The 25,605-nt window shown below is 43.4% G+C and overlaps 3 protein-coding genes across 8 annotated transcripts; 1 reads left to right on the top strand and 2 right to left on the bottom strand.

The window, feature by feature from the left end:
- Positions 1-766: 766 nt before the first annotated feature.
- alg5 (ALG5 dolichyl-phosphate beta-glucosyltransferase) lies at positions 767-5,490 on the bottom strand. The gene is made up of 10 exons (XM_085798565.1): positions 5,191-5,490; positions 4,343-4,511; positions 4,011-4,057; positions 3,721-3,789; positions 3,509-3,601; positions 3,291-3,404; positions 3,129-3,188; positions 2,885-3,036; positions 1,783-1,868; positions 767-1,407 (listed from the first exon to the last, which is right to left on the bottom strand). The coding sequence occupies exons 1-10, from the start codon at positions 5,251-5,253 to the stop codon at positions 1,292-1,294; spliced, it is 969 nt and encodes a 322-aa protein (XP_085654691.1). The 5' UTR covers positions 5,254-5,490; the 3' UTR covers positions 767-1,291.
- A 453-nt stretch (positions 5,491-5,943) lies between these two features.
- Positions 5,944-9,785, top strand: exosc8 (exosome component 8). The gene is made up of 11 exons (XM_085798549.1): positions 5,944-6,054; positions 6,464-6,500; positions 6,622-6,685; positions 6,786-6,859; positions 6,960-7,005; positions 7,410-7,515; positions 7,631-7,676; positions 7,768-7,864; positions 8,087-8,207; positions 8,298-8,404; positions 9,570-9,785. The coding sequence occupies exons 1-11, from the start codon at positions 6,038-6,040 to the stop codon at positions 9,686-9,688; spliced, it is 834 nt and encodes a 277-aa protein (XP_085654675.1). The 5' UTR covers positions 5,944-6,037; the 3' UTR covers positions 9,689-9,785.
- Positions 9,786-9,828: 43 nt separating this feature from the next.
- Positions 9,829-25,399, bottom strand: supt20h (SPT20 homolog, SAGA complex component). 6 transcript variants are annotated; one of them, XM_085798544.1, is made up of 24 exons: positions 25,152-25,399; positions 24,691-24,786; positions 24,471-24,506; positions 24,219-24,344; positions 23,424-23,550; positions 23,217-23,320; positions 22,845-22,961; positions 22,678-22,731; positions 22,236-22,375; positions 21,885-22,041; positions 21,074-21,130; positions 20,855-20,932; positions 19,934-20,103; positions 19,797-19,829; positions 19,579-19,690; positions 19,007-19,112; positions 18,653-18,808; positions 17,767-18,079; positions 17,560-17,675; positions 16,950-17,005; positions 16,237-16,347; positions 14,356-14,446; positions 13,513-13,601; positions 9,829-10,788 (listed from the first exon to the last, which is right to left on the bottom strand). In XM_085798544.1, the coding sequence occupies exons 2-24, from the start codon at positions 24,691-24,693 to the stop codon at positions 10,639-10,641; spliced, it is 2,502 nt and encodes an 833-aa protein (XP_085654670.1). In that variant the 5' UTR covers positions 24,694-24,786; positions 25,152-25,399; the 3' UTR covers positions 9,829-10,638. The 6 variants fall into 6 exon arrangements, with proteins under 6 accessions (XP_085654670.1, XP_085654669.1, XP_085654671.1 ...); XM_085798543.1 differs by having other exon boundaries at positions 25,276-25,399; XM_085798545.1 differs by having other exon boundaries at positions 17,560-17,672; positions 25,276-25,399.
- Between the last annotated feature and the right edge of the window lie 206 nt (positions 25,400-25,605).

Raw genomic sequence — 25,605 nt, 5'->3', positions numbered from 1 at the left:
AAAGTTTTGAATGCTGTCGAGATGTGAAACAAAACCTCATCAGATTTTGTTTGATCCCGATACAAGTTTTGAGCTGCATGAGAAATCGATGATTCAGTCATGCTTTAACATTACAAGATAAAAGAGTTATTATCCCACAGATTTGGATGAGACAGGGTCAGATCTCAGTAGATCTTCTCTAGTTTGGCTCTTCAGTGTTGCTTTAACAAATACAACATCTATCACGCAGTTAACCGGTTTAAACTTGTCTCCATTTGCTTTCTGTCATACAATGATTTATGGCAATACTGATACAGAAGGTATCAATTACATGGTCATGAGTTGGGCCCTCTGACTGCTGCTGGGGCCCTCAGGTTTTAGCACACAGATTTGTTCTGCTGTTTCACACAACCTCATACAAAATTGCCAAAAAATAAGCACATTTCCACAAATCAATAAAAACAGCATGTGTTTACTGTAATATCAGGGCTGCAACTTACTTTTACTGTCATTATCAACTAATGTGATGATCAGTTTGTTGCTTAATTGATTAATTGAGAGTACACCAACAGGCCAAAGCTCGGAATATTAAATTTACAGTGATCTCAAATTGAAGATCAAATTAAGGAAGTGAACTTTTGGAAACCTTCAATCAACAGATATTTGGAATTTTTGCATGCTTAACTTATTAAATAATTATAAAAATACCTCACATTTCTGTGAGGTCAGTCTTCTACAGAAACTAATTTCTGCTGCACTACTTGGATGAATAATCATTTTCAAAAAATAAACCATTGACATTCTTTTTATTTGGATTCAAGTCATCCAGCCCATCAGCCCACAGCCAAGATCCCTTAAAAAAAACTATCCCTCCCCCTTTGAAAATCTCATATAACACCGTCCACTCTACCTGTCATAACACGCACATTAAACACATCCTTCACATCCTCCACATTTCCTACAAGTCTTTCTCACTTACAGCTGATTGGCAATGAAAATAAACAGTAAGTAACTTTACAAATACACCAGTCATACAGACATCCTGTAAACCGTGGCAACAGAAATGTGCGTGTAACAGTGGCTATCACAAGCCAATATCTGATTTTAAAAAAAGAAAAAAAAGGCAGGACCACGAGGAGCCCACAACTGTGTCATTACTGCACCTCCGGTGATGTTTGGAAAGACAAAACAATGAGGCGTACTGTACTCTGTTCTTTGTGACTGATGGACACAGTTGATAATCCCACCTCATTCAAAGGTTCGGTGGCCCTATCATAGGCTGTTTCTAGGATACCAGGGCCTGTGTGATTGGCTAGTCAGTCTTATGTGGAGATTCCAGTTTCCAGGCTCCGGTGATGTAGCGAAGGCGAATGAAAATCAGGTCTCGTCCCATCTGCAGCCAGCTCCAAAACGGGACCAGCTTGGATCCTGGCAGAGCAAACACACAGGAACTTAATTCTGAAGTGTTGTTTTTAATGGGACAAATACTGGAAATATAACGGTTTGTAGACATTTAATGCTGATGAGCCGTGCTGTAATACCAGCACAAAAGACTTAATCACAGCAGTACTTAGCAGGATTAGGAACAGCTGCTGTAAATGTGTCAACATGGAAAACAAACAACCAACACAGCAGGTATTAACATGTATAACATATAAATACTGACAAAAAGTTAAATTAAGATTTACTATGCAATGTTATGTCAATCAGCCAATCGTAGACTTGGAAACACAACAGAGATATTTATAGACCTAGGTGGGACAATGGGGGGACACATGTCCACATATTCCATGGAAAACCCACCTTCTATTTCAGTCCAGTTGACGGCCACCTCTGCTATGGGGATTTTAAAACACTGGGCAATATACAGGAGCTCCACATCAAAAGCCCTGTGAAGAAAGAAGTGAACACATGTTCAAAAGTTGTTGCAGTAAAAATAAAAAAAGGTTTTTATTGCAGATTTGGGGAAGAAAAAACAGAGTTCCAGTCAAAAGTGATGGGTGTGGAAGTCAGACTTTTTTGTTACTCGGTACTAAAAACTGAGAACAAGCTGAGAACTACAATTGAATGTACTACAAGTTTTACTACAGATTAACAAAACATTTTCAAACCATCACTTTGTTCACTGTGTTAAAGGGATAGTTCAACATTTTAGCAAATTGGCCCATTGTCATAATCCCTATTAGTTTTAGTAGTAGGTTCGTTTCCTTTAATTGTCGGTACAAGCTATTTTTAGAACGGCGGAGCAGAGCCGTGAGCTGCTCAGAGCTACGCTACGGAGGCTCATGGGATTTCTTGGTTTCCCTCATCAAACTGATCAAATACACAATCCAACAACTCCAAAACGCTACCACACTACGCTATGAGATAAAAACAGAACGTTACGAGACGGAGTTGTTTTCAAGGTAAATGCAAAGACTGCTTGCTGAAAAACTGCCCCGGGAACGCGCATCAGCGGTTTTGCATGAATTTACCTGGAAAACAACCCCGCCTCGAAATGTTCTGTTATTATCTCATAGTGTGGTGAATGTGCAGGTCACAACTTGTCCACCAGAGCGTTTTGGAGTTGTTGGATTGTGTATTTGATGAGTTTGATGAGGGAAACCAAGAAATCCCATTAGCCTCCGTAGCGTAGCTCTGAGCAGCTTGCAGCCGACAATTAAAGGTAATGAACCTACTGCTATGACTATAGGGATTATGGCAATGGGCCAATTTGCCAAAATGTTGAACTGTCCCTTTAAGACTTTTGATGAGCATCTTTTCATCTTTCAAATTAAATTAACAAGTGGTTGTGTGTGTGCTGTAGCCACCAAGACAAAAAAGGTACGTGGTGGAAGATAAAGCAGCTGTTACTGCGTGATCGTGTTAATACATGATGTCTCCATGGTGCAGTGTGAGTCCTTACCATCGCTCCACATGAAGAGAGGAGAAGGTCTTGACTGCAGCCTCACGTGTGAAAAGCTTGAAGCCGCACTGCGTATCCTTGATCCCTCTCACGCACAAGAACCACACCAGGAAGTGAAATCCATACATGAGGAATGTACGGAACATGGATCTCTGTGGCAGAGACACAGCAGCAGTTACTTAACGCTTAAACACACACGGTCTCCGATGCTGCAGACTCCAAGCAACACAAAGAAATCAGTTACCTGGGCGACCGAGTCTTGCTCCAGATGAGCTCTGGAACCACAGGAAATTCCCATGTTCTCCTAAATGTACAGACAGGGGTTAAAATGATGGTCACTCACTAAATGCTTTTAATTTACAAATGTGTCTTAATCAGAGCTACACAAAACTGAACCCAGCCACACCGGTTTAGGGTCGAGGCCTCTGAGTCCTGCCTCCACTTTGTCAAGGTCAGAAAACTTTGTTGCTCCGTCGGCATCGGCCATCAGAATGACTTTACCTCTGGAGCTCAGAGTTCCCTGTAGATGAAACAAAGTTATGAAAAAAAACATATAAACAATACAAATTAAACTCTGTATTATTGCTTTTGTGCTGCATCCAGACAAACTAAAGACAGTCTCACCATCCGGACAGCTCCTCCTTTCCCCCTGTTCTGCACCAGCGTCAAGACCCGCACTTTATCTGCTCCATGCTTCCTGCTGTACCGCAGAGCAACCTGACAGGACATCACAGTGTTAACTGGCAAAGCAAATCATTTCGAAACTTCGCGGAAGTGAGCTGGGCAAAAATACATTTCTTGGAAACATGAAAAAATAAAAGGTTTAAAATGATTACCTCTGTGGTTTTGTCTTTGCTGCCATCATCAACCACGATAACCTCATAGGTAAAAGAGGGGTTTTGTTTCTGAAGGAGGGAAATAACATGGGGATTTATTTCACAACAGGTACTTTCACAGTTGAATGCTGCCACCTACTGGCCCTTTTGAAAATAACAGGCATAACCATCGTCTTCCTTTAAAAGATGATGGAGAAGCTTCACTCAGATCAGTACAAGTAATAAAAATTATTCTTAAAATTAGGGTTAATATTTAATTCAACGCTGCTCATATGAGGCTGAGCACTTACCTGTCTGTTTTCTAAGTACTCCATGGCTTCATCCAACATCACAGGCACTGCAATGACACAGTCACACACACGTTAGTACCTACAACCAACTGCAGGTGTAAGGTGAAATATGTAACTGAACTTGAACTGCACCCATCTGCATGGAAACTGAATGCTTTACTCATCGATGGGTGGTGTATAATTGATCATTCACCACAAAGTAAACCATACGTTGTGATTCATTTTACAACATAAAAACAACCTAACCCTAACTTAACACAGAGTAATCATTCATCCTAATAATAATAATAATAACCTAAACATTTTACATGAATCCTGTGACCGTCACTCACTTCGCAGCTCCTCGTTGTAGGCCGGGATCACCACGGACAGCTCCCTGGAGTGGGGGTCGTGCAGGCTGGGAAACAGCTCCTTCTCTCCAGAGGAGGTGAGGAAGTATTTCTCCTTCTCGTGGCGCGTCAGGTTCACCATCCCCGCAGTGACGTGCGCTACAACCAGCACCTGAGAAGGACAATGGAGCTGTTTTTAAACCTGCCCTCAGGTACTTATGGAGTTTAGGACATCACTGAATAGAAGACAACTGAATCAATGCTGGAGGGTGTACTCATTACTTCATTACCTATGTTACATGTCACAACTTCTACTAAAGTCAGTAAAGTAGCAAACACACAGACACTTTGTGACCATGAACTCCAGAGATTTTTCCCTTAATCATGCTTTGATTTAATGTCTCACAGCCTCCTCAGCTGTATTTGTTATCTTAAAATATCATTGACCATTTTGAGATTGAATCATCTATCTGTGAATAGACTACTTTTTTGAACCAGTGTGTTAAATATATCTTGTTGTCTTATAGGATAAAATCAACTTTACTACTTTTAAGGACTCTGTGTGGATGAACCTTCTGCTGATGATGTTTTGGAGCTTTTCTTAGCATTAACAACTAAACTTAAGCTTTTATCAACATAGGCAGAGGGAAAAGGAATATGTCATCACACTGGGGGAAAACCCAAGTTCACGACTTGCATCAGCACGTCACTCTGCTGAGGGCTTCTTACATGGAAAAGTCAGAAATGCAAGACCCAAACAAATGACTTTTAGACAGCCTGTGTTTTACATGGAAACAAAACAACACAACCCTCTGCCAGCACAGTATCAACTTATTATCACAGCTACTTACCACAATCAATGCTAGAGCTGCTAATGCGACCAGGGCTTGAACTATTTCACAGAGGCAATCCATTTTCCATCAGGTGTCCCCCAGCCACTGACAGACCACCACTCACAGTGCTAGCTCCGGAGCTAGCTCGTCTTCTCCCGGCTGCTCTCCGTGTCTCGCAGCCCGGACCACCGCTCCCCGGGGACAGAAAGATACTCGGTTAGGAGTTTGATGAGAGCACGGAAGCACTGACAAACAGACCCTATAGCTCCATAACTCCGAGGGTGGTTCAATGGACTCCACTTCCAATCACAACTGTACACAGGGTGACAAGGAAGTGACAAGTTGTTCTCGACACATCATCAGTTTGAGGCAAGAGAGCACCGGCAGGCCCCGGGCAGCCTGCACTGACCCCTGGAGGCCGGGGGTGGGAACGACGGCTGCATTATCTACCTCTTCCCATCCAGCACAATGATATTTGTGTAAATGATGTGCAATAAATAAGGGGCAGAGTGATAGTCAGACGCTGTTCGTTTTCACAAGGACTTCTACTTCAGGAAAAAGGCTGTTTAAACCGTTTACTTTGTCCACATAGCTTGTTTTGTGGTTATTTTTTGACAGTTGTGAGTCACGTTCAGCAACAACTTATTATACTCTCGATGGGGTAGTTAGTTAGCTGGCTAGACATAGTGGTTTATTCCTGAAGTTTCTAACCTGGACAACGGGCATCAGAAAAGAGCCACCACATAAGACAGGTGTGGTGATTAACGGGAGAGGACAAGGGAAAAAAAAAAAAAAATCGCACTTCGCTTCCTCCTACCGGCTTCCGTAGTGCGAACTCGTAACCCACGTGGTTAATCAAAACATCATGGCGGCTGGTTTCAAGTAAGTTTGAACAGACTGTGGCTTTTGAATCGAAAATAACACTTTGATGTGATTGAATCTTAGTTTTAAAGATAATAAATCATTAGAAACGATCGTCGACTGCGGTCAGAAAAATAAAGATCAACAATCGGTGACAGATCTGGGTCCTGTTCTGCTCATCAGTGCTGCAGTTGTCATGTGTAGAATATATAATATCCTATGTATTTGACTGCTGAGGAGTTACTTACTTAATGAGGGATAGACGCAACAGTCAGTTAGTCCTGTCCGTGGTGCAGGATCTTACCTCTCTCGAGCGACTTATGAATTATGTGAATTACGGAAGACGAAGCGGAATCTGTCACTAAATATAAATATAAATCAGACTGTTTCAGTCTCTATTAACAAATGACTTGTTCTTTATTCACTGCAGGACCGCTGAGCCTCTGGAGTACCACCGGAGCTTTCTGGTCAGTGAGAATTCAAACACAGCTGATGTTCAGATTCTCTTTGAATTAATGACCACATGTTTCTATTTATCGTTAATGTCGGTGTCAGCAGCCAAGTCACATCCAAAGCTTTCCTTTTCAGAAAGAAAACTGTCGGCCTGATGGACGGGAGCTGACAGAGTTCAGAACCACAACACTGAACATAGGTGAAACACACTGATCCTCATCCACACTATAAATCTTGTGTTCCTGTGCTGCTGTTTTTTTTGTTTTAAATAAACGTGGGACCATCCTCTCTCTGTTCAGGGTCCATATCCACAGCAGATGGCTCAGCCCTGGTGAAGCTTGGAAACACCACAGTCATCTGTGGGATCAAAGCGGTAAATGTCCTTGAACACATTAGTTAAAAACCCTTACCGAAATGGGTTTGGAACAGATAAATAGATGTTTACTCCTTTTTTGTGTTTTCTTTGTGTGCAGGAGTTGGCAAACCCTACAGTGGAAGCACCTGGTAAAGGTTACATTGGTAAGTGCTGATGAGAGCAGTGTTCGCCACGTTTGTTCCTAATGTTATGCAACTGTACATAATTAAAACATCCTGAATTTATCCAGTTTTCATGACATAATTGCATAATTCAGACTGTCAAATTGGCATTTTCCCTTTATGAGCTGATTTATAGTTAGGAATTTATAAGGTTTTCTCAGCTATGCAAGTTTTATTTTATGACTGTATAAAAAACATCACATTATTGACATTTACTGGAATTTTCTCCATGTGTGCCTCAGCCTGAGCAGATATTGAGGCTAGAAATGCTATCTATATGAAATAATTTATAAAAGTTGGAAAAAATAATTCAAGTTGTAAGTTTTCTAAGGTTCTGACTAGCGAACTGATAAAACAGACTGCATGACTGTCTCCATCCTTGTTAGTGCCCAACGTGGACCTGCCACCTCTGTGTTCGTCTCGGTTTCGACCGGGTCCGCCAGGAGAACAGGCCCAGGCTGCCAGCCAGTTCATCGCTGATGTAATCGAAAGGTGCAGTAGATATATATACGTATATATATTAATAATATACATCTCCTAAGGTTTCTTTAGGTGTGTGTTAGATGTCTTTATGCCTGCCAGTGATTTTTCCATATGGGTTTTGCAGCTCTGAAGTGATCCAAACAGAGGACTTGTGCATCGACAGAGGAAAGGTAAACTCAGATGCACACACACACTGGTGGCTGTAAGATTGTAGTTAAATGTTGAGATCATGGGTTGTGATGGTGCCGGTTGTGGTTGCAGCTCTGCTGGGTGCTCTACTGTGACATCATGTGTCTCGACTACGATGGCAACTTGTTGGACGCTTGTGTCATCGCCCTGTTGGCTGCTCTGAAGAACAGTATGTACTGTCATAAAAAAGATCAAGTTCACTGTTACTGCAGCTGACATGAAAAAAAAAGTTTTTTAAATGTACAAGTAGTAATCCCTTAATGATCAATTATCTGTGCCTGACATTTAGTGTAACTGCATTATTTTGCAGCACATTCTTCAGTCACATGCACACAACTTTTTTGTAAGCTGTTTTTTCATCAGTATATTAACATTCAGCTTCTCTCTCCAGCTCAACTCCCAGAGATCACCATCAACACAGAGACATGTTCACCAGAAGTGAATTTAGAAAAGAGACACGGGCTGAATATTCACAAACATGCAGTTGCAACCTCTTTTTGTATCTTCGACAAGTAAGCCAATGACTTTACAGTTTGTCCTGCCAGAATAAATAACTGCATTCACCGTCCAGATGTGTGATCCTGGATCTGCTCTCTGCACAGCTCCATACTGATCGTAGACCCCACGGCTGAGGAGGAGACTCTAGCAACTGCTCAGCTCACGGTGGTGATGGATGACAAAGATCGACTCTGCTCTCTTCACAAACCAGGTCAGAATACACAGTCTGATCTGTTATTGATCACATTAGACCTTAGAATGATCTAAGAATACAAAGGTTACATTTAAACTACGAATACTATACTACATTAGTCCGATTTATCTGGGTATATTATATTGTTTAGCTGAAAAAAACTAAACCAGAAGTTGTTAATCAGTTAAATGTAATGAAAAGCTTTTTTAAGACAAGATACTAATGCTCAATGCTATGCAAAAAACATTGTATTACGATTTTATGGGCAGATACTGTGATTTCAGGGGGAATGGTTTTGCTTTTCATTTTCACTTAAAATATTAAATTGTTGATTAGATTAGATAGGGTCTTCCAAAAAAAATAACAAGCATGTCCTTCCATCTTGAGAATATGGTTTGTTACACATTTTACATTTATCCAAAAAAGACTGCAGCCATTTGGATATTGCTCTTGGCTAGATTGCGATTTCTATTTCACTGTAATCAGTTGAGCAGCCCAACTAGTTACCCACTACTTCTTTGTTCTGTTGCTGGTTTTTGGCATTTCTGCTAAGACCCAGGGAAACACATGCCACATTAAAATTCCACACCACACATTTCTGCTCCAGATTTTCTTTGTGCGTGTCTTGGACTTTAGTGTTTGAGCTGTTATCATACATTTAGCACAAACCTAGCCTGGAATTTTTAGACAGTGTGTTCAGTCAGACAAAATTGAAGAAGAAAGAACGTTACGAGATGGAGTTGTTTTCAAGGTAAATTCATGCAAAACCTGATTCGCGTTCCCGTCTGGGGCAGTTTTTCCTCAAGCAGTCTCTGAATTTGCCTTGAAAACAACTCTGTCCCATAACGTTCCGTTATTATCTTATTATAGCGTGGTGAAAGTGCAGGACTTGTCCACCAGAGCGTTTTGGAGTTGATGGATTGTGTATTTGATGAGTTTGATGAAGGGAAACCAAGAAATCTCATTAGCCTCCGTAGCGTAGCTCTGAGCAGCTCGTGGCTCTGCTCTGCCGTTCTAAAAAGTGCTTGCACGGACAATTAAAGGTAACAAACCTACTCCTAAAACTATAGGGATTATGGCAATGGGCCAATTTGCCAAAAATGTTGAACTATCCCTTTAACAAACCATTCTGACTGTAGCTGAACGCACATAAACCATCGCTGAATCTTTCCCTCCGGCTCAGGTGGGACGTCGCTGTCAGGAGAGAGGCTGCAGGAGTGCATCAACCGAGCGACGGCGCGACAGAGAGAGATCCAGAAACTCATCCACAAAGTCATACACAGTGTGAAGACATCGCAATGAAGAGCCGCACACAATGCTTTTTTACCTAAAAGCTGTATTTTCCACTGTCAATATATATTCTTTTTTTTTTTAATAACAATAAAACTGCTGACAAAGACTGCTTAAAAAATTATTTCTCAGTGTCCAGAAACGTCTCACACACACACTCAGTTGATGTCTCGTAAGAATACGCCCATGGCTCCTGAACTAATTAAAAGGAAAACGCCTTTTCAAAATGTGCTGTACAAAAGCAGGTACACCATCTTGCATGTTGATCTTGAGTCCTCGGTTGAGCCCTGTGCCGGGATTGCTAACAGAAGAAAAGACTTCCAACAGACTGAGAGGTAGAGAGCTGCCCCCAGGCACTACTCCAAGATCAGATTTGCATTTTCACATGTAATGGTTATATGGAGGATTTGGTGTCGATAAGCTCAGCTGGGATCCGTGCTTAAAGGGCAGTTTCTACCGTGGTTGGGGGTGGTGGGGTGGGGTCAACCAAGCAGAGGCACGAGGATCAGGAAGGCTCATGAGGAATCCTCTGAGAATGAGCATTCATGATCCCCTCGGTCCATGGGGGTCTCCGTAGAAAAAAAAAAGAAAAGTCTTCCTGAAGGGGCGACCTGTTATTGTGGAAGCCCGCAACCTACAAGAACCATCTTTTTTTCTGTTTCATCTCAAAAAAATATCACTAAGGTTCTTTAAGCGTAGGGCTCCCGGTTCTAAAACCCCCATCCTCTATGGTGGACACAGTTTTGGTTCTCCAAAACCTCTGACAACCATTACATACAAATTTGTCAGCTAGAAAAAAGACAAACGGAAACAGCAAAAAAAAAAAAAAGGTTGTTTTTTTTGTCTGCGGTCTCCACAATGAGGCAGACAAAGAGCACAGTATGGATCATTCATGTCCTTATGTAGCTGGGGCAGGATGGTTGGTTGTTGTTGTTGTTTTTTTTTTGTGTGATTCAGGTCTGTCATGACTTTGGGAGGGGCTGTGGCGTGCTCCTCTTCCTCTTACTTCTTGGTTGGCTGGCGGTATGTTGCCGTGGCGCTCCCCCCTGAGGAGCTGCTGCCCCCATAGCCATTTGCTGCTGCTGCTGCATTTGGTGCTGCAAGAATTGCAACTGTCCGGTGCAGAGGAGAGAGACAACAGAAACACAAATCAGAGGCGATAATGGACACGTTGGCAAAAAAACTACAAGCAACATGGCGCACGCTGCCGTCAGTGGTGTCTAAAGGTGTGTGTGTAAGCACCTGCGGCGCGGTTAGAGGGATAGTTCACCCAAAATTCAAATTTCACTCATCTACTCACCCTCATGTCAACTAAGAGCTGTGAGAATTTTCAGAGTCCTCCGTTCCTTCTTTGAGTTACGGGGGGGTCCGCGCAGCAGTATTTGTCCATATAATGGTTGTGAATGGATACCAACTTTCTTCGTCCAAAAAGACACACCAAAAAACATCCAAATACCTCCATACTGCTCGTCTGTAATGTCCCTCTTGTATTGAAGCCCCGACATGAGAAATTGTTCCGCCGGACACAGGAAGAGCAGTGAACTGACTGAGACACTGGGAGCTTCCGCTACAAACAAGCTTAAAATACAGACTTATTTAATTTTTTGCGGAACAATTTCTCATGTCGGGGCTTCAATACAAGAGGGACATTACAGATAGGGATGGGCATTTCGAATAATTTTCTAACCGAGTATCCTAACCTTGTCGTAACCGGGTAACCGAATACTAAATAATAATAAATAATAAAAAATAAAATGATGTCATGTCTGACGGACAGAGCGCAGCCGGTGCATAAATGCGCTCCTTCCGTCAGACAGTCCGCATTACTGACACACAGCGTCGTCAGACTAAATATCAGGTGGATAATAAGAGTAGAGACTGGAGTTTAAGATGCACATATGGGGCAGATGTGCATCTTTATGCCAGGGAATAAATGCGCTGCATGCTCTCTGAGCGCAGCGCATTTATGCCGCGGCTGCCTCGGAGGAGAAAACTTTTTTTTTTCTTTTTTAAAAATCATTAGCGGTGCTTATTTATTAATCCACACTACATTTTGGTGCCTACGCTCCTCTCTGCCTCGCATCGTTTCAGGAAATAACTGGGAAGGTTTCAGAATGTTTGTAAACTGAAAGCAGATTTTCTAACAGACTTGATGACACCTGTCGTCTCCCTCCCGACGGCTTACGCCGAGGGAACCACCACAGATTATTGTAAAAGGTTTGAAAGTCCGAGGCTCGATCCAAAAACGCTTTTACACAGCAGAAAGTCACGTTGCTTGATCCGAAACTGTTTAACACTACAAAAAGCCGAACCATGGCATGACAATGTAGTTTGATCCGACACTAGACTGTTGCTCTAACATGCCGTTTTTTTAATCCTAGGTTAACCGGAAAATAATTCATAACCGGATAGCAGATTGCCTACTCGGGTACCCGGGTACCCGGTTAACTGTGCACATCCCTAATTACAGACGAGCAGTATGGAGGTATTTGGATGTTTTTTGGTGTGTCTTTTTGGACGAAGAAAGTTGGTATCCATTCACAACCATTATATGGACAAATACTGCTGCGCGGACCCCCCCGTAACTCAGAGAAGGCATGGAGGACTCTGAAAATTCTCACAGCTCTTAGTCGACATGAGGGTGAGTAGATAATGAGTGAAATTTGAATTTTTGGTGAACTATCCCTTTAAAGAAACATTCACTGGCATCAGTGTTGAGCAGACAGACGCCCTCACTGCAACTGGTATGGAGTCATATCTCACACAGTGTCATACTGTACTAAGTGGCGTGGGTTAGTGAAGCTGAACTGAAGCCTGGTACGACATACAAGAGGAGTGTGCAGAGAAACATAGAGAAGTGGTTAATGGGTTGCAGGAGGAAGGGTTGGAGGGGGGAGGAGGAGGAGGGGAAACAGAATTGGGGGGGAGGGTGTGTTGGGGTGGGGGGGTGAGGCAGAATACAGTCAGGCAGCACCAGTGGCGTTCTGGAAGACACAAATTATTGGCTGTGATCCTTGGCAACGACAGACATGCAGCGTAGCAACCGTGCTTTCTGCTCAGAGTAAGTCAGCAACTTCAACTTGGCAAAACAACAACAAAAAAAAAGGAAATAAATAAAGACATCTGTAACACCTTATGCTTCATGCTTAACAGTGTAACAGGCTCTGGTCTCTCTAAACTGCTAGCGATACAGTCGGCAACATCTCAGCCTGAAGTGCTGTGTCAGAACATGCCTCCCCCCACACTTTCCGACACGCTGTTAGTCGCTGCCCTGGGAAGTGGCGCAAGCTCTGGTGTGTGTGGGGGTCGCTTGCAGTAACAACATATTGACCAAAACATACAACACAAGATGGAGTGAATGGTGTGGATCTACAACAAAGAAAAATAAATTATTCCACAAGGCAAGTGGTGAAAATCAGACCTGGGGGTGGAGAAGTTTTGATTACAACTCATTAAAAGGAAAGAATACATCTAGATATGAAGAGAATTGAAGAAAATAGAAAGGATTTGGTCTAGAATATGTTTTCATTTATCTGATGTGGCTTGTTATACTACAAAAAAAGTATCTTTAAAATTCAGCATCTTTGGAAGCTTGAATGTATTTAAAACCCAGTTAAATTTGACCCAGGTCTGATGAAACTGATGTGTAAAGAAAGATTAAGAAACTGTGTTTTTGAGACTTAAACATACAGCATAAAGCTCATTTATGTAGCACAACATACACCTGCCTGCTAAATGAAGGCATGGAGAGTTGGCTGGTGAATCTAGTCTCATGTGTTTGGCTCCTACGAAAAAAAATGTGTATGTGTAAACAGATGTTAAAGTTGCTGTATTACTTGGATCTGTGGCTGGTGCTGCTGCTGAAGCCTTGGAGAAGGCAGCGGGGGCCCAGACCCGTCCAGGCCACAGCCCAACTGGGACAGCACTAAGGGGAGGGGGGTAGGGGGGCAGGAGTGGAAGGAAATGACGGCAAGAGGGAGAGAGAGAGAGAGAGGCAGAGGAATGGAGTGAAGTATGAAGAGAGAAAATGCCAAGTACGGGCAAAAAGGGGGACAAAGACGAGGATGGTGGAGAGGATGCCAGGTGGGGAGGGGAGGGGACACATAAAGGAAAAAGGTGAAATGGAAGAAATAGAAGAGACAAAGAGGGGATGTTGCAGGGAAGCCAACAGCACAGGTCATTTAACCATGTGCACAGAGATTTTCAAGATTCAAGTGTGCATTATGGGTAAATAGCATGGGGAGGGGGTCGTACAAATGGGAGTGAGCAGGGCAGGTGCAGGAGGAGGACCAGGAGACGGTGCACGAGGGAAACACATGAGGGTGGGGGCAAAAAATACAACAGAGAGAAAAGAAAAAGGAGAATGTAGCAGAGAAGAAGGGGAAGTTGAGTCTCTCCTGTCAGTTGTTAAACGCTCCACTGAGAGGAACAATGGCTGACTTCAGTCACATGATCATGTTTCGTTACAGACTATGAGTCCTAATGCACAGTGATTACAATAATGAATACATTAGTAAATCTTATCTCATTAGTACCAGTTAGTGGCAATGGTGTCAATCTTGAAACAGGTCAACGACCTGGACAAAGACGAGTGTTTGTGTTGGTTTGGGGTCTATTTAAGTGTGTGTGAGTGTGTAAATGTGTCTGCATGCGTGATTGGGGGAGGTGTTGGTTCATACCTGCTGTCTGTGGTGACATGAAGCCTCCGACTCCCAGGTTGATGACCGCTGTTTGCTGGTTTCCTAAACTTTGATCTGACCCCTGATCCCCCTGCAGAGAAAGACAAAGGTGGCGCAAGACTGTGAGCAGACGACGATAAAAAGATAAGAGATGCACCCAAATCATTATGTTTTCATTAGTGTATAATCACTTCACGCTAAAAATATCACTGTTTTTGTTAGCTTAGCATAAGCAAGTCCTCTTCGGTGAAGCCAGTGGCTTAATTCCAGGCTCCACATGTCAAAGCGCCCTTGGGCAAAATGATGGCCCCTGATACAGGGATAGTTCAACTTTTTGGTAAATTGGCCCATTGCCATAATCCCTATAGTCTCAGGAGTAGGTTTGTTACCTTTAATTGTCGGTGCAAGCTATTTTTAGAACGGTGGAGCAGAGCCACGAGCTGCTCAGAGCTACGCTACGGAGGCTAATGGGATTTCTTGGTTTCCCTCATCAAACTCATCAAATACACAATCCAACAACTCCAAAATGCTCTGGTGGACAAGTTGTGACCTGCACATTCACCACGCTCTCATATAATAACGTAACGTTACAAGGCAGAGTTGTTTTCGGGGGCAGTTTTCGGGCAAGCAGTCAGTGCATTTGCCTCGAAAACAAAACGTAACCTAACGTTCTGTTATTATCTCATAGAGTGGTTCCACCGTAAAAATAGCTTGCACCGCCAATTAAAGGTAACAAACCTACTCCTGAGACTATAGGGATTATGGCAATGGGCCAATTTGCCAAAATGTTGAACTATTCCTTTAAGACTAGAAAAGTGTTATATAAGTAAAGTCTATTAACCATGTTTCTACAGTAGCCCAGGGCAAGTCAAATTTAACAATGCCCCTGCAGAGCCTTTCTCGTTTTGACCTCAGTGCCTTTACACTGCAGGCCTTGATGCCCAATTCTGATTTGTTGCCTATATTGGTTTTTTTTGTCCGTCTCTTTACATGCTCTATTGAAGTGACCCATATCTGATATCTGCATTTACACCTGCTTTGCTTGTGCGTAAAGACCCGCATGCATAGACGCGGTTGGCTACCAAAGTGCACACTGTCATCAATATGCGCTATCAACGCATTATTGATGATGTATGACTTGCATTGCCAGGAAAGATCCGATCTGTCTGTTTAGACTACAGACACATTAGCTGATATCTGATAAATATCCGATAACATGCTTGGAAATGGGCCAATTGAACCTTGCAGTGTAAAGACAGCCTAACACACTTCACAAAGAGGGTGATGGAGAGGTATTCAGTTCATTGTAACATCCAACATCCCCCACTAGATGCCACTATCTCACACACTGCTCCTTTGAGATGCTTCTGCTACTGATTTTACTAGTTCTCCTGTGAGAGCCCAGCACAGTGAGGGTCTGGTCATTAGCTGGTTATGAGGTGTTCTGGCAGCGGCCACGGCTTCTCCTACAGCGCCTGCTGGAATATATCAGCATCGGCCTGGCTCGGCTGGATTCTGGGCTTTTCTCCCATTATTCCATGCAGATTTGTTCAAAAGTTGCTCTTGTATGACTCAGAGCTTCTTGTCAGCTGTCATGAAGCTGCTCCATCGATTTTCCATTATTAGGTCTGGGTTTTTAGCTGGGTCACCCAAGCACTTTCACATTCTTGCTCTAGAGCCATATCTGTCAGCATTACTGTTGGACTGAAGATCATTGGCTAAAGATTTTTATGTGGAGCTTACTTTTAGATCTCTGGCTTCTATCAGATAACGCTGACCTACAAACCTGAGTGGTTCCTTAGTTCATTTATCACTTCCCAACATACTTTTTCTTGCCTTTATGTGCATGTATATATTTAGGTGCAGATGTGTGTGTCTCACCGTCTCTCCCTGCTGTTGAGGACTGGAAGTGGCAGATTGGCTCTGCTGTGGGGAGAACTGAGGCAGCTGTTGCTGCTGCAGAGAGTTAAAGATGAGAGGACCGGTGGGGATCTGGGAATGTAAAACGCAAAAAGACACACACGCACACACAAAAGAGAGACAGACAGGGAGGTGAGGGTGGGAGATAGAGAGAGGAGAGGCAGAGGGAGAGGAAGGATGCACATTGAAGCAAAGGGGGACAAGAGCAGGGGACAAGGGGAGAATTAACAAAGCAATCAAACAACACAGGGTAACTAAACCATCACTGCTATCACAATATCAAAACTATAAAGTGGGTATTGCAAGCAGTGATCCTGAAATAAACTGTGCTCGTGTTCAGATCATCTCTACACTTCTGCTCCATCCTTTTCACCGCCCCCGGCAAAGGCTTTTACTGAGAGACTCTTTCCACTTGAAAAGGTAGAAGGTGGCACTAAATCATCCAGTGCATCACATACAAAAGACACATGCCTGTGTGGCACTGGAACAATGTGATAAAAGGATGTTCACGACATGACATAGGCAGTGTCGTCGCAGGAAAAGGCTCGTGTGAGGAAATTAAGCCGTGCATGTGATTCGCACACAGCTCACCGCTATTTCAGGCGCCAAACGAAACAATACCCAGTGTGCATGCAGCTAAGAGTGGTACAGACTGACAGGAACAAGAGGCATACCTGCAGTAGGTTCAGAGGTCTCAACCCAGTACTGCTGTTCAGGCCAAAATGACTCCCTGCAGCAACAAATCACAATCAGTTACCACACAGGACATTAAAGACAGATGGCCTTTCCTAGATAAATCAAAATATCTCTAACTTCTTTTACTGAGCATGCATTAGTAAGAAGGTTTTATTTAGATCACACTGTTGTTATATGTTGTACACATCCTGTTACTATTATAACTTGTTCATCATCTGTAACTGTGTATTTACACCTATGACTCATTTGCAATTAGTAAAGGAGGGTGGATTTGATTTGCTTCTTTTATATAATCAGACTTCTTGAATAAGTTTTTCCCTAAAGAGGTTGAGCTCAGTTGGAAATTTTTAGCTTGTGAAGTCCTGTCAAGCTCTGTGTGTAATATGGAGCTAAAAGTGGAAAAACTAAGTTTTAAGTAAAATGTTCTGGGGCAGAAAATCTGTTTTCAGCTCTCTCAAAATGCCTTTGAGAAAAACAGTTAATCCTTTCATCTTCCTGGTCAACTGCAAATTGTTGATTGTGCTGCAGGAATCTGATTTTAGGGTCCTACTGCAGCTGGAATACAGAGTTCACAGATGTCCCTCTTACCGGTCTGTGCTGCAGACTGCATGGTAGGCATCAGCCCTCCAGGTGGCAGGATTCCACTCAGGTTAAGGCCTGGACCCAGCATAGGGTTGGAGCCACTCATCAAGGTCTGAGGACTGCTGCACAGACAGCACAGGGTTGTCATGGAAGAGCGACGGTCAGCATCAGGTGGCAGTGTAGCACAAGAAAACGTCTTGTTTCGTTTCTTACCAGACGGAGCTGACTACGTTGATGAAGTTCAGCCCTGCAGGGTTGGCCATGACCTGCGACGACGTGGTTCCCGTGGTGATGGATGTGCCCATGGTGGGCAGGGGAATGGTCATGACGGGCAGCGGCTGGCTCAGAGCCAGTTGCTGCTGGGGGAAAGGCGTGAGGAGGGCTGGCTGCGACTGGCCCTGAACCATGGGAGAGTCCGACGGGGTGGGGGTCACCGAGAGGGGGGCAATGAGGGAGTCTGTGGGGTGTGGGGTGGAGCACGGCGTGTTGGTGGGTGTGGGAGTGGATGGCTTGGGGGTTCCAGACCCTTAAGGAGAAGAAAGTGAGTTAAAAAATTTAAAAAAAAAAGAAGACGACGATGATAGAGACAAGAAGAAGCACTTTTCAGCAGGCAATGTTTTATAAGCAAAAGCTTTGCATTACAAAACTATCTGTCAGCTCAGGTCTGAATTATTTTTGGTTTTGCAGGTTTATGGCAGTTATGACTTGGCCAAATTGAAGTAGATATTTCCGAACAACAGTGAAAAAGTTACGTTTAAACTGCGAGCCTCTAATCGTGTCAAAACTTCATCCATTTTCCTGACAATCTGCCTGCCAGCTGGCTTCGGTTGAAAAACATAATACTAGAGAGAGAGGGGCTGTTGGTGATGCAATTTTCTGCGCGCTTGTCGAGTTCCAGATTCGTCCCTGTAGTTTCATGCTCCCATATTTCTCAAGACCTGGCGCCTCGTCGAGGACATGTTTCACCCTTCCTTTCATTCAGATCTGGAAAACTTGGGGGCTAATGCGAGACATTCAAACGCAACTGGCTCTCACAACTGTGGCCATGCCTGATGAAAGCGAGCAGCCCTACGGTTAAGTCACGCTCAGCTGTACTCACTCTGCGAGGAGCCCATAGGGGAGAGGGAGGCGGGCGACAGCAGGCCCACCTGGCCCAGCTCCATGGAGTGCTTCCTGTTCAGAGACTGGCTTTTGGCTGGAGGGGGCGTAGGACACTTAAGTAGACCACTGGTGGTTTGTGAACTATATGGATTACCTGACGACAAACAAGAAGAGTTGACATATTCAGTGCGCTTCTTTTTTATTTTTATTTCATCAACACAGGCTGTAAAACATCTGGTTAAATGCTTGTTACAGGGGGGATTTGTACTGAGCCTCCTCTGTGAAACATCTCTCTCTAACCTTGTAACTTGATATTCAAGACATCTGAAGAGGTTGGATTTAACAGACGTACCTGAGGAGCTGCTGCCTGATCCTGAAGGCAGTTTGATGGGAGGGGGTCTGTGCTTATTCCCTTTCACCAAAACAGACGTCTGGACCAGCGGAGAAATACCATCACCCTGCAGATGGCATTTAGAGCAGTTTGTTAGCCACAGACCATCACTTAAAGGGATAGTTCAACATGTTGGTAAATTCACCTATTGCCATAATCCCTATAGTCATAGAGGTAGGTTCATTTCCTTTAATTATCGGTGCATGTTGTTTTGAGATCAGCGGGGCAGAGACGTGAGCGGCTCAGTGACCACAATGGAGGTGAATGGTACAGGTCCCCTACTGTCCCTCAAAACTCATCAAATACACAATCCAACAACTCCAAAATGCTCTTGTGGAGAAGTTGTGACCTGCACATTCACCACGTGGATCTCAAAACAACATGCACCGATAATAAAGGTAATGAACCTGCTCCTATGACTATAGGTATTATGGCAATAGGCAAATTTGCCAAAATGTTGAACTATCCCTTTAAAGTAAAACAAAAGTACAGTCATTTTCTATTTGAGTGATAAATCCAATATGAGTATATACCTCATCTTTGCTGGGGGAGGGAGGCCCCTGTCCCACGCTGACAGAGTTATGGGTCATCTTGACGACACACTTCATATCTTTCTCATACACCCCTTTATACTGAGTAAGAAACCTAGGAAAAATGCACAACGCAAATTTTATACCGTGCTCTTTGACAGCATATCCCTGGAAAGCACGACAGGATTAGTTTCTAAACACAAGAGAACACGGTGACTCACCGGTCTGCGTCTGTCTTCGATCCTATAAGGAAGCTGAGAGAAAGAATGAGATAGAAGAGATAAAGACGAGTGAATTCAGAGAGGCATTTCATATTTACTTGGGTTTACTTAAGTGTGTCTTGCAGTTTTGTGCTTACGGGGGGTGTATGAGCTTTAGGTCTGTGCTGTCTTCCTCTGCCTTTGGTTCTTTAGCACAGTAAATCTTCCCGTACACCAACGGATCTCCCATCGACTGGAAGATTGACACCTTGGTCCTCTGCGCTTGGCCCCCCACCTCACACTCGAGAGTGTAGTCGTCAACAACTTCCTGCGTAAATGAAGACAAGGGAGAATAAAGCTCTGTGGCGTCATGTGACCGCAAATGTTTTAGAACAGGGAGAGAAAAAGCAGAAGAGGGAGAGAGAAAAAGAAGGACGAAAAGAGCAACTCGGGTGAATTCCAACTGCACAGACAAGCAGTGGACATTATTTTAATATGCTGTCACAAACATTAATGGTCTCTTTAGGAAATTAGCCTCGCCTCATGACCTTGACTGTGCTTTGCGCCACCTGTTTCAGGGCCCGGCACCCAGAATATATTACCCTTTGCTTCACTGCCTTTCATTAGGGATGAGGTGTTCTCAAATTATGGGAAAAAGGAGTCCAACACCATTTATGGACAGAAGCAAAGCTCTGGACACGCTCCGACTGCAGTCCAGTGTGGTCTGTTTTTCCAGAATGGCAGAAGCATGTGTGAAATTCAGATCCGTTTCACAGTTACTGCAGCTTTGTGGTTGAAAGGCACGGTATTCATGGCTGATCATCGAAAAGGCATCTGTTTGAGGCACTACAGCCTTTTAGGGGAAATCTTTTCTGTGTTCATACATTCGTGTGAACAATCATTTTGCTTAAGGTTGCAGATCAAGGCAATTCAGGAGCAAAAATCAATTCTGCTTTGTTTCTAGTGCAGCGTTACAGGCTGCACACACTGACCGCTCCCTGCTTATTTCTGATAGCAAGGAGCCATCATTGATCTCTACCCGCAGAGAATGTTAATGCTGCGGCTGCTGTCACACTTACCTCAGCAGGCCAGATCACAGTAGTGGGCTGAGAGTCTTCCAACTGCAGGGATTTCTCCACCACGGCGTACTTTTCCACCTAGTGCAACACATAAACAGATCCATCAGGGTTTGGTATGCGCCACATTATGGCTGTCAGACCGTGAGCTGAGCGGGTTTTAAGTGGCGTCGGTTCAAATGTTTAAGTGACAGTGTTAAAGAGGAACGTCGAGCTACTCACATCAATTTCCTTCGGTACAGTTAGTTGGCAGTTGTTCTGCTTCCACATGTCAACACACTGCGAGCGATGACAGACGAGAGGCCAGGACGAGATCAGCGGGGAAGAACAAAGAGGGGTTTGAGCAAAAACATGAGAGAGCGTATGACGACATGCGTTGACCTTTACTGTTAGAGTTGAGGAGGTTTTCCTAAACAGTGGTTGAAAGGGATGGTGCAATACTGAAACATCATTTATTTCATCTCTTGTCAAATTCATCATATTTGAGTATGTGTGACCTCAGAGGCTGAACTATGAAGCCAACACGTAAGTACCAAAAACTGCACTTCTTCATATTTCTGCTTGAGGCTGGCTAAACAAGGGTTAACTCTCACAGACCCCCATGTTCAAAACCTCAACTTTACAGCAGAAATTAACATGTTTACAGCCTGGTACATAAAATGGGTTTGGTCTCTGCGGCCTCCTTCGTGACAACTGCACGGGGGGTGAATTTTATATAACTCACTTGTTAAAGTTTTATTAAGGCTTAAACTTCTGAATAATTGAGGGTGTGAAGCTTTGAGTGACAGGTGTGGGGGTGTATGCCTGCCACAAGCCGGCATGCACAGAAGCCTCAGCTTCATACGAGCCCTCCCTCCCTCCCTCCCTCCCTCCCTCCTTTTTTTTTTTTTTTGCCTATTTTTGGATCAGTCTGTAGTTCAAGATGGCATCAGTGAGACACACCGCTCACAGAGGCTACATTCATCTTTTACAGTTCATGGTATGTACACAGTGTAGATATGTTTGTCATACAGTGGGTATTTTTTCTACTTACGTTTCCGATCTTTGAGATCTTCAGGTCTATGACAGGAGCAGGTTTCCTCTCCTTCCTCCTCTGCAGGTAGTCGTAGAGTCGTAGCTGCGGTGGTATGGGCAGATGGGACAGCTCCTGCTGCCTGTTCAGTGCAGCTCGGGAATGCCTCCTGAAACACCTGCAGCCCATTTAAACAAGAAGTGTGTGTCGTTCAATAATCAAGGCTTTTCTTTCACTCACTAAATATTTTCTTTTTGCATCATCATAATGTGATTTTTCATGTCTTCCATTTCAAAAAAAGAAAACCACTCATAACTTTTCCCCTGGCATGGTCGTATTCAAAGTGAGCAGGTGTGAGAGTGTATTTTGTACCGTTTCATGGAGCGTGTGTTCATTTTCTGTTTGTTGTAGAGCAGGCGGTTGGCTGTGCAGGTGACAGAGATGGAAGGGTCCAGGCACAGAGGTTCAGCTGTGGCCAGAATCAACTGACTCTCCAGCTGTAATTTGTCATCCTAAAAAAAAGAAAAGGAAAAAACATTTTAAAAAAAAGAAAAGAAAATCAGACAGCGCTATAGAAAACACCTGTGCAATGAGCTGATGCTTGAAGGACTCAAGAACAGGAAAGGAACTGATGACTGTTGTGATCAAGTACATTTCCATGAGCGAAGCAACCGTACATTATTGAATAAAAAATTAGTTAAATGTTTAAAAAGTTTGAATTTGCTAGAAAAAATACAGCATGTTGTAAAAACACAGTAAGCGAGAGAAAAAGGAAAAAGTTGGGGCAGCTCATTATAAAATCATAAAACCTTACTTGTGTCCACTTATGATGGTCACTGGTCATGGCATGGACATCACAGATCAGAGTCTAGAAGGCAAAGACGATACAAACAAGTCAGCTTTTCTGTGTTTATACTTTTTTGATCCTAGTTCAAAACATTATTCTCGTCTGTTACGTTCTCCTCATATTCTGCTGTTTACCTGCATGGTCGGTCGCAGCAGGACGTGTCTGCTCTGATAGGTGGGCATCTTGGTATTTCCAGACTGTCTGTAGTCTCTCACTTCTACTATTACACAGCCACAGTGGAAGATGTTCACCTGAGACACAAGACATATGGTGAGTGTCAACCAGCAGATGGCTACTAAATGAGATTATTAAGATGAAGAAACTCCTCTAAATGAATAAATTAGACCTTACATAGCCCAAATAACTTAAATTTACAGTCAGTATTTAAAAATCTACAACATGGTATATACATTTAAAACTTTTATTTTTTTTAATCACAACATGGCTGTATGACTCATAAAAATAAAAAAAGCAGAAGAATTAAAGGAATAGTTCTGCATACAAACCTGTGATTTCTCCAATAGGTCCACCAGGATAGGAGGCAACTCCTCAGCATCTAGGTACTCCAGCAGCTCTCCCTCTTCGTATGGCAGACGGATTGTTTCAGAATCTGGACAGGAGCACATATGAATGTTTCAGATGAGATGGTTGAGATGAAAGAACGGAAAAGAAAAAGCTGTGTGGACCACTGGGTGGTGGTAGGCTTTTCTTACCAGACCCATTTTTGCCCCTGAGCATTAGAGAGTAGCCTTCATTGCCAGGGTACAGGTTGACCACCAGACATGATACAGACTCCTGAGACACCAGCTTCTCTAGTAGATTCACATTTCTCCTCAAATTCTTTGGTAAGACAACAGACAAAAACACAAATAAGACACCAAACCCCAATATGTAATAAAAGTCTTGTTTATATCCATGGTAACTCTACTGTGAGTACAAGTTTTTAAATAGTGTTTTCATAGACTTAAACAGACACGCACTGTCACCATGTTGAATTTAATAAATGGCAGGTTTGTACTCGCATACAAACATGGAGGCCAAAAGCATTAATGTTAATTACAGAGATGATTACTAAAAATACTTTAGTGAAGGTGAATTTTACACTCCTACTGTTGATAAGCAGAATTTATAAATGATGTTTCGTAGAAAATCTAAGCTGATTACACCCCAGGTTTACCAGTCAATGTGACAGAATTACCTCTACATCATTTAATTGCCTAATGCAGTTAATACGCCATAAATAAAACTTGGACTTTGGAACTCAGCTCTAATCCCATGGGTATGTGAAAGAAAGACAGTAAAAAAAATAGTGGTAAAATAGCAAAATGACTTAAAAGGTTTACTCCTTCCTCTCTCTCGTGCATGGACAACCTTTCATGCAGCTGCTAGATAAGGTGTACGTGCATGTAGAGAAACCATCAACACAGCTTAATGTCCAAAGAAAAAGAAAAAGGCATGCAGCTATAATTACCAATTCATAACTAAGAGTCTGGTTGCATGATACAAACCTTTAACTCTGGCTCCTTCTCACATTCCTCTATGTACAGCTCATAGAGCTTCTGATACAAACTCTTCCTCCCGCCAGATGAAAGTCTTCTTTTGGCTGGTCGTTGTCGAGCACTTTCAACAATGTACTGAGTAACAGATAATACCATGCATTAATGACCAATGGGGCGGAATAGTGTATGACTAACAACAGTCAGGGCATCAAGATACATGTGAGCTAATGCAAGTCATTTCTCTGAAATAATGGCTCTTACCTCGGCTCGATCCAATGCATATTCCAAAACTTGTTGCTATGGGGAACAAGTGAGGGGAAACAGATCAGTCACATTGTGTATCCCTTAATATGTACATATCAGCTGTGTGTAAATCATAATGAAAGATTGTGGTGGAATACTGAATCTGGCACAAAAGCATCACTGTGTACATCCACACTGCATGTGTAGGGATGGATGACCTGAGGGAGATGAGACTTACCATTGTGGTCCACCGCCAGCTGTAAGGCGAGTGACGGTAGACGATGCTGTCCTTTCTGCCCCACACTGTCACCTTCCTATAGTGACCATTCACACCCTGCACAGCAACACAACAGACAGCGTTTCACGCAACAAGGCCAAACAAACAGCAGGTCATAGATACACTAACACACAGATGCAGACACACTCTGGACGGCTGGCGGGTTGTTGATGCCCAACTCAAATCTGATGCACACATACATACATACATACATACAATACAGCTAATAACACTAACGAGACGAGGCTGTTTCCTGCTGTGGTTACATGTGTGCAAGGTAAACACACGCACGACGTGCCTCGGAGCTGCTAACGCCGGGCAGCTGCAGTAAGTGAACTGTGGTGAGTGGGAGCGCAGTCCAGAGAGTGGCTGGACAGCAACAAGCTCGTTGATGCCTGACCGTGGAGGCTAACAGGGCTAACCTTAGCATGCTAGCCCGTTCCTGGTGGGCAAAGCTGTGAGTTACCCGCTACGCTAACGATGTAGCGCCGTCCGAGGCACGAACCGACAGGGAGACGTCAACCTCGACGAGCGGGGGGGACTTGCCTTGTGGATTGCATAGCGGTCGACTGTGGCTCCGATTCGTGAAAACGAAATGAAATTGAAATATCGGTGTCTTCATTGAAAAAAAGTCGGAGCTGCAGCCATTTTCTTCCAGTGTGACAACAACAACTAAACTTCCGGTTTGAGCGGCGGTGGGCGGGGCCACGCGGAAAGGCTACTTTACATCCCAACGGATGCTGCTTGGTCCACAGAGCATGGATCTCTTACATCCATGCCAGAGCCACAGCTGCCTGATAAATGGAGACAACTTTATTTAAATCATCAAAACAACTCATAACAGTTTAACTGTTTTTGTTTTTTTGCAGCAAAGAG

Source organism: Trachurus japonicus, chromosome 14 (genome assembly GCF_045865225.1).
Source record: "Trachurus japonicus isolate A0001 chromosome 14, Traja_1.0".
Lineage (NCBI taxonomy): Eukaryota > Metazoa > Chordata > Actinopteri > Carangiformes > Carangidae > Trachurus > Trachurus japonicus.
The sequence above is the reverse complement of the archived record's forward strand: the minus strand, read 5'-3'. Positions and strand labels throughout refer to the sequence as shown.

Bases quoted from the DNA above. Each gene is read 5' to 3' on its own strand.
- alg5 (XM_085798565.1), bottom strand. From the start codon at position 5,253: ATGGATTGCCTCTGTGAAATAGTTCAAGCCCTGGTCGCATTAGCAGCT. The intron at 4,058-4,342 runs GTGAGTGACGGT...GTGTCATTGCAG, and splicing joins CTACAACGAGGAGCTGCGAA to TGCCTGTGATGTTGGATGAA. The intron at 1,408-1,782 runs GTGGGTTTTCCA...TTGCTCTGCCAG, and splicing joins CAACTGGACTGAAATAGAAG to GATCCAAGCTGGTCCCGTTT.
- exosc8 (XM_085798549.1), top strand. The intron at 6,860-6,959 runs GTAAATGTCCTT...CTTTGTGTGCAG, and splicing joins TCATCTGTGGGATCAAAGCG to GAGTTGGCAAACCCTACAGT. The intron at 7,865-8,086 runs GTATGTACTGTC...TTCTCTCTCCAG, and splicing joins GTTGGCTGCTCTGAAGAACA to CTCAACTCCCAGAGATCACC.
- supt20h (XM_085798544.1), bottom strand. The intron at 19,113-19,578 runs GTATATACTCAT...TGCCATCTGCAG, and splicing joins CCTCCCCCAGCAAAGATGAG to GGTGATGGTATTTCTCCGCT. The intron at 13,602-14,355 runs GTATGAACCAAC...CCCTCCCCTTAG, and splicing joins CATGTCACCACAGACAGCAG to TGCTGTCCCAGTTGGGCTGT.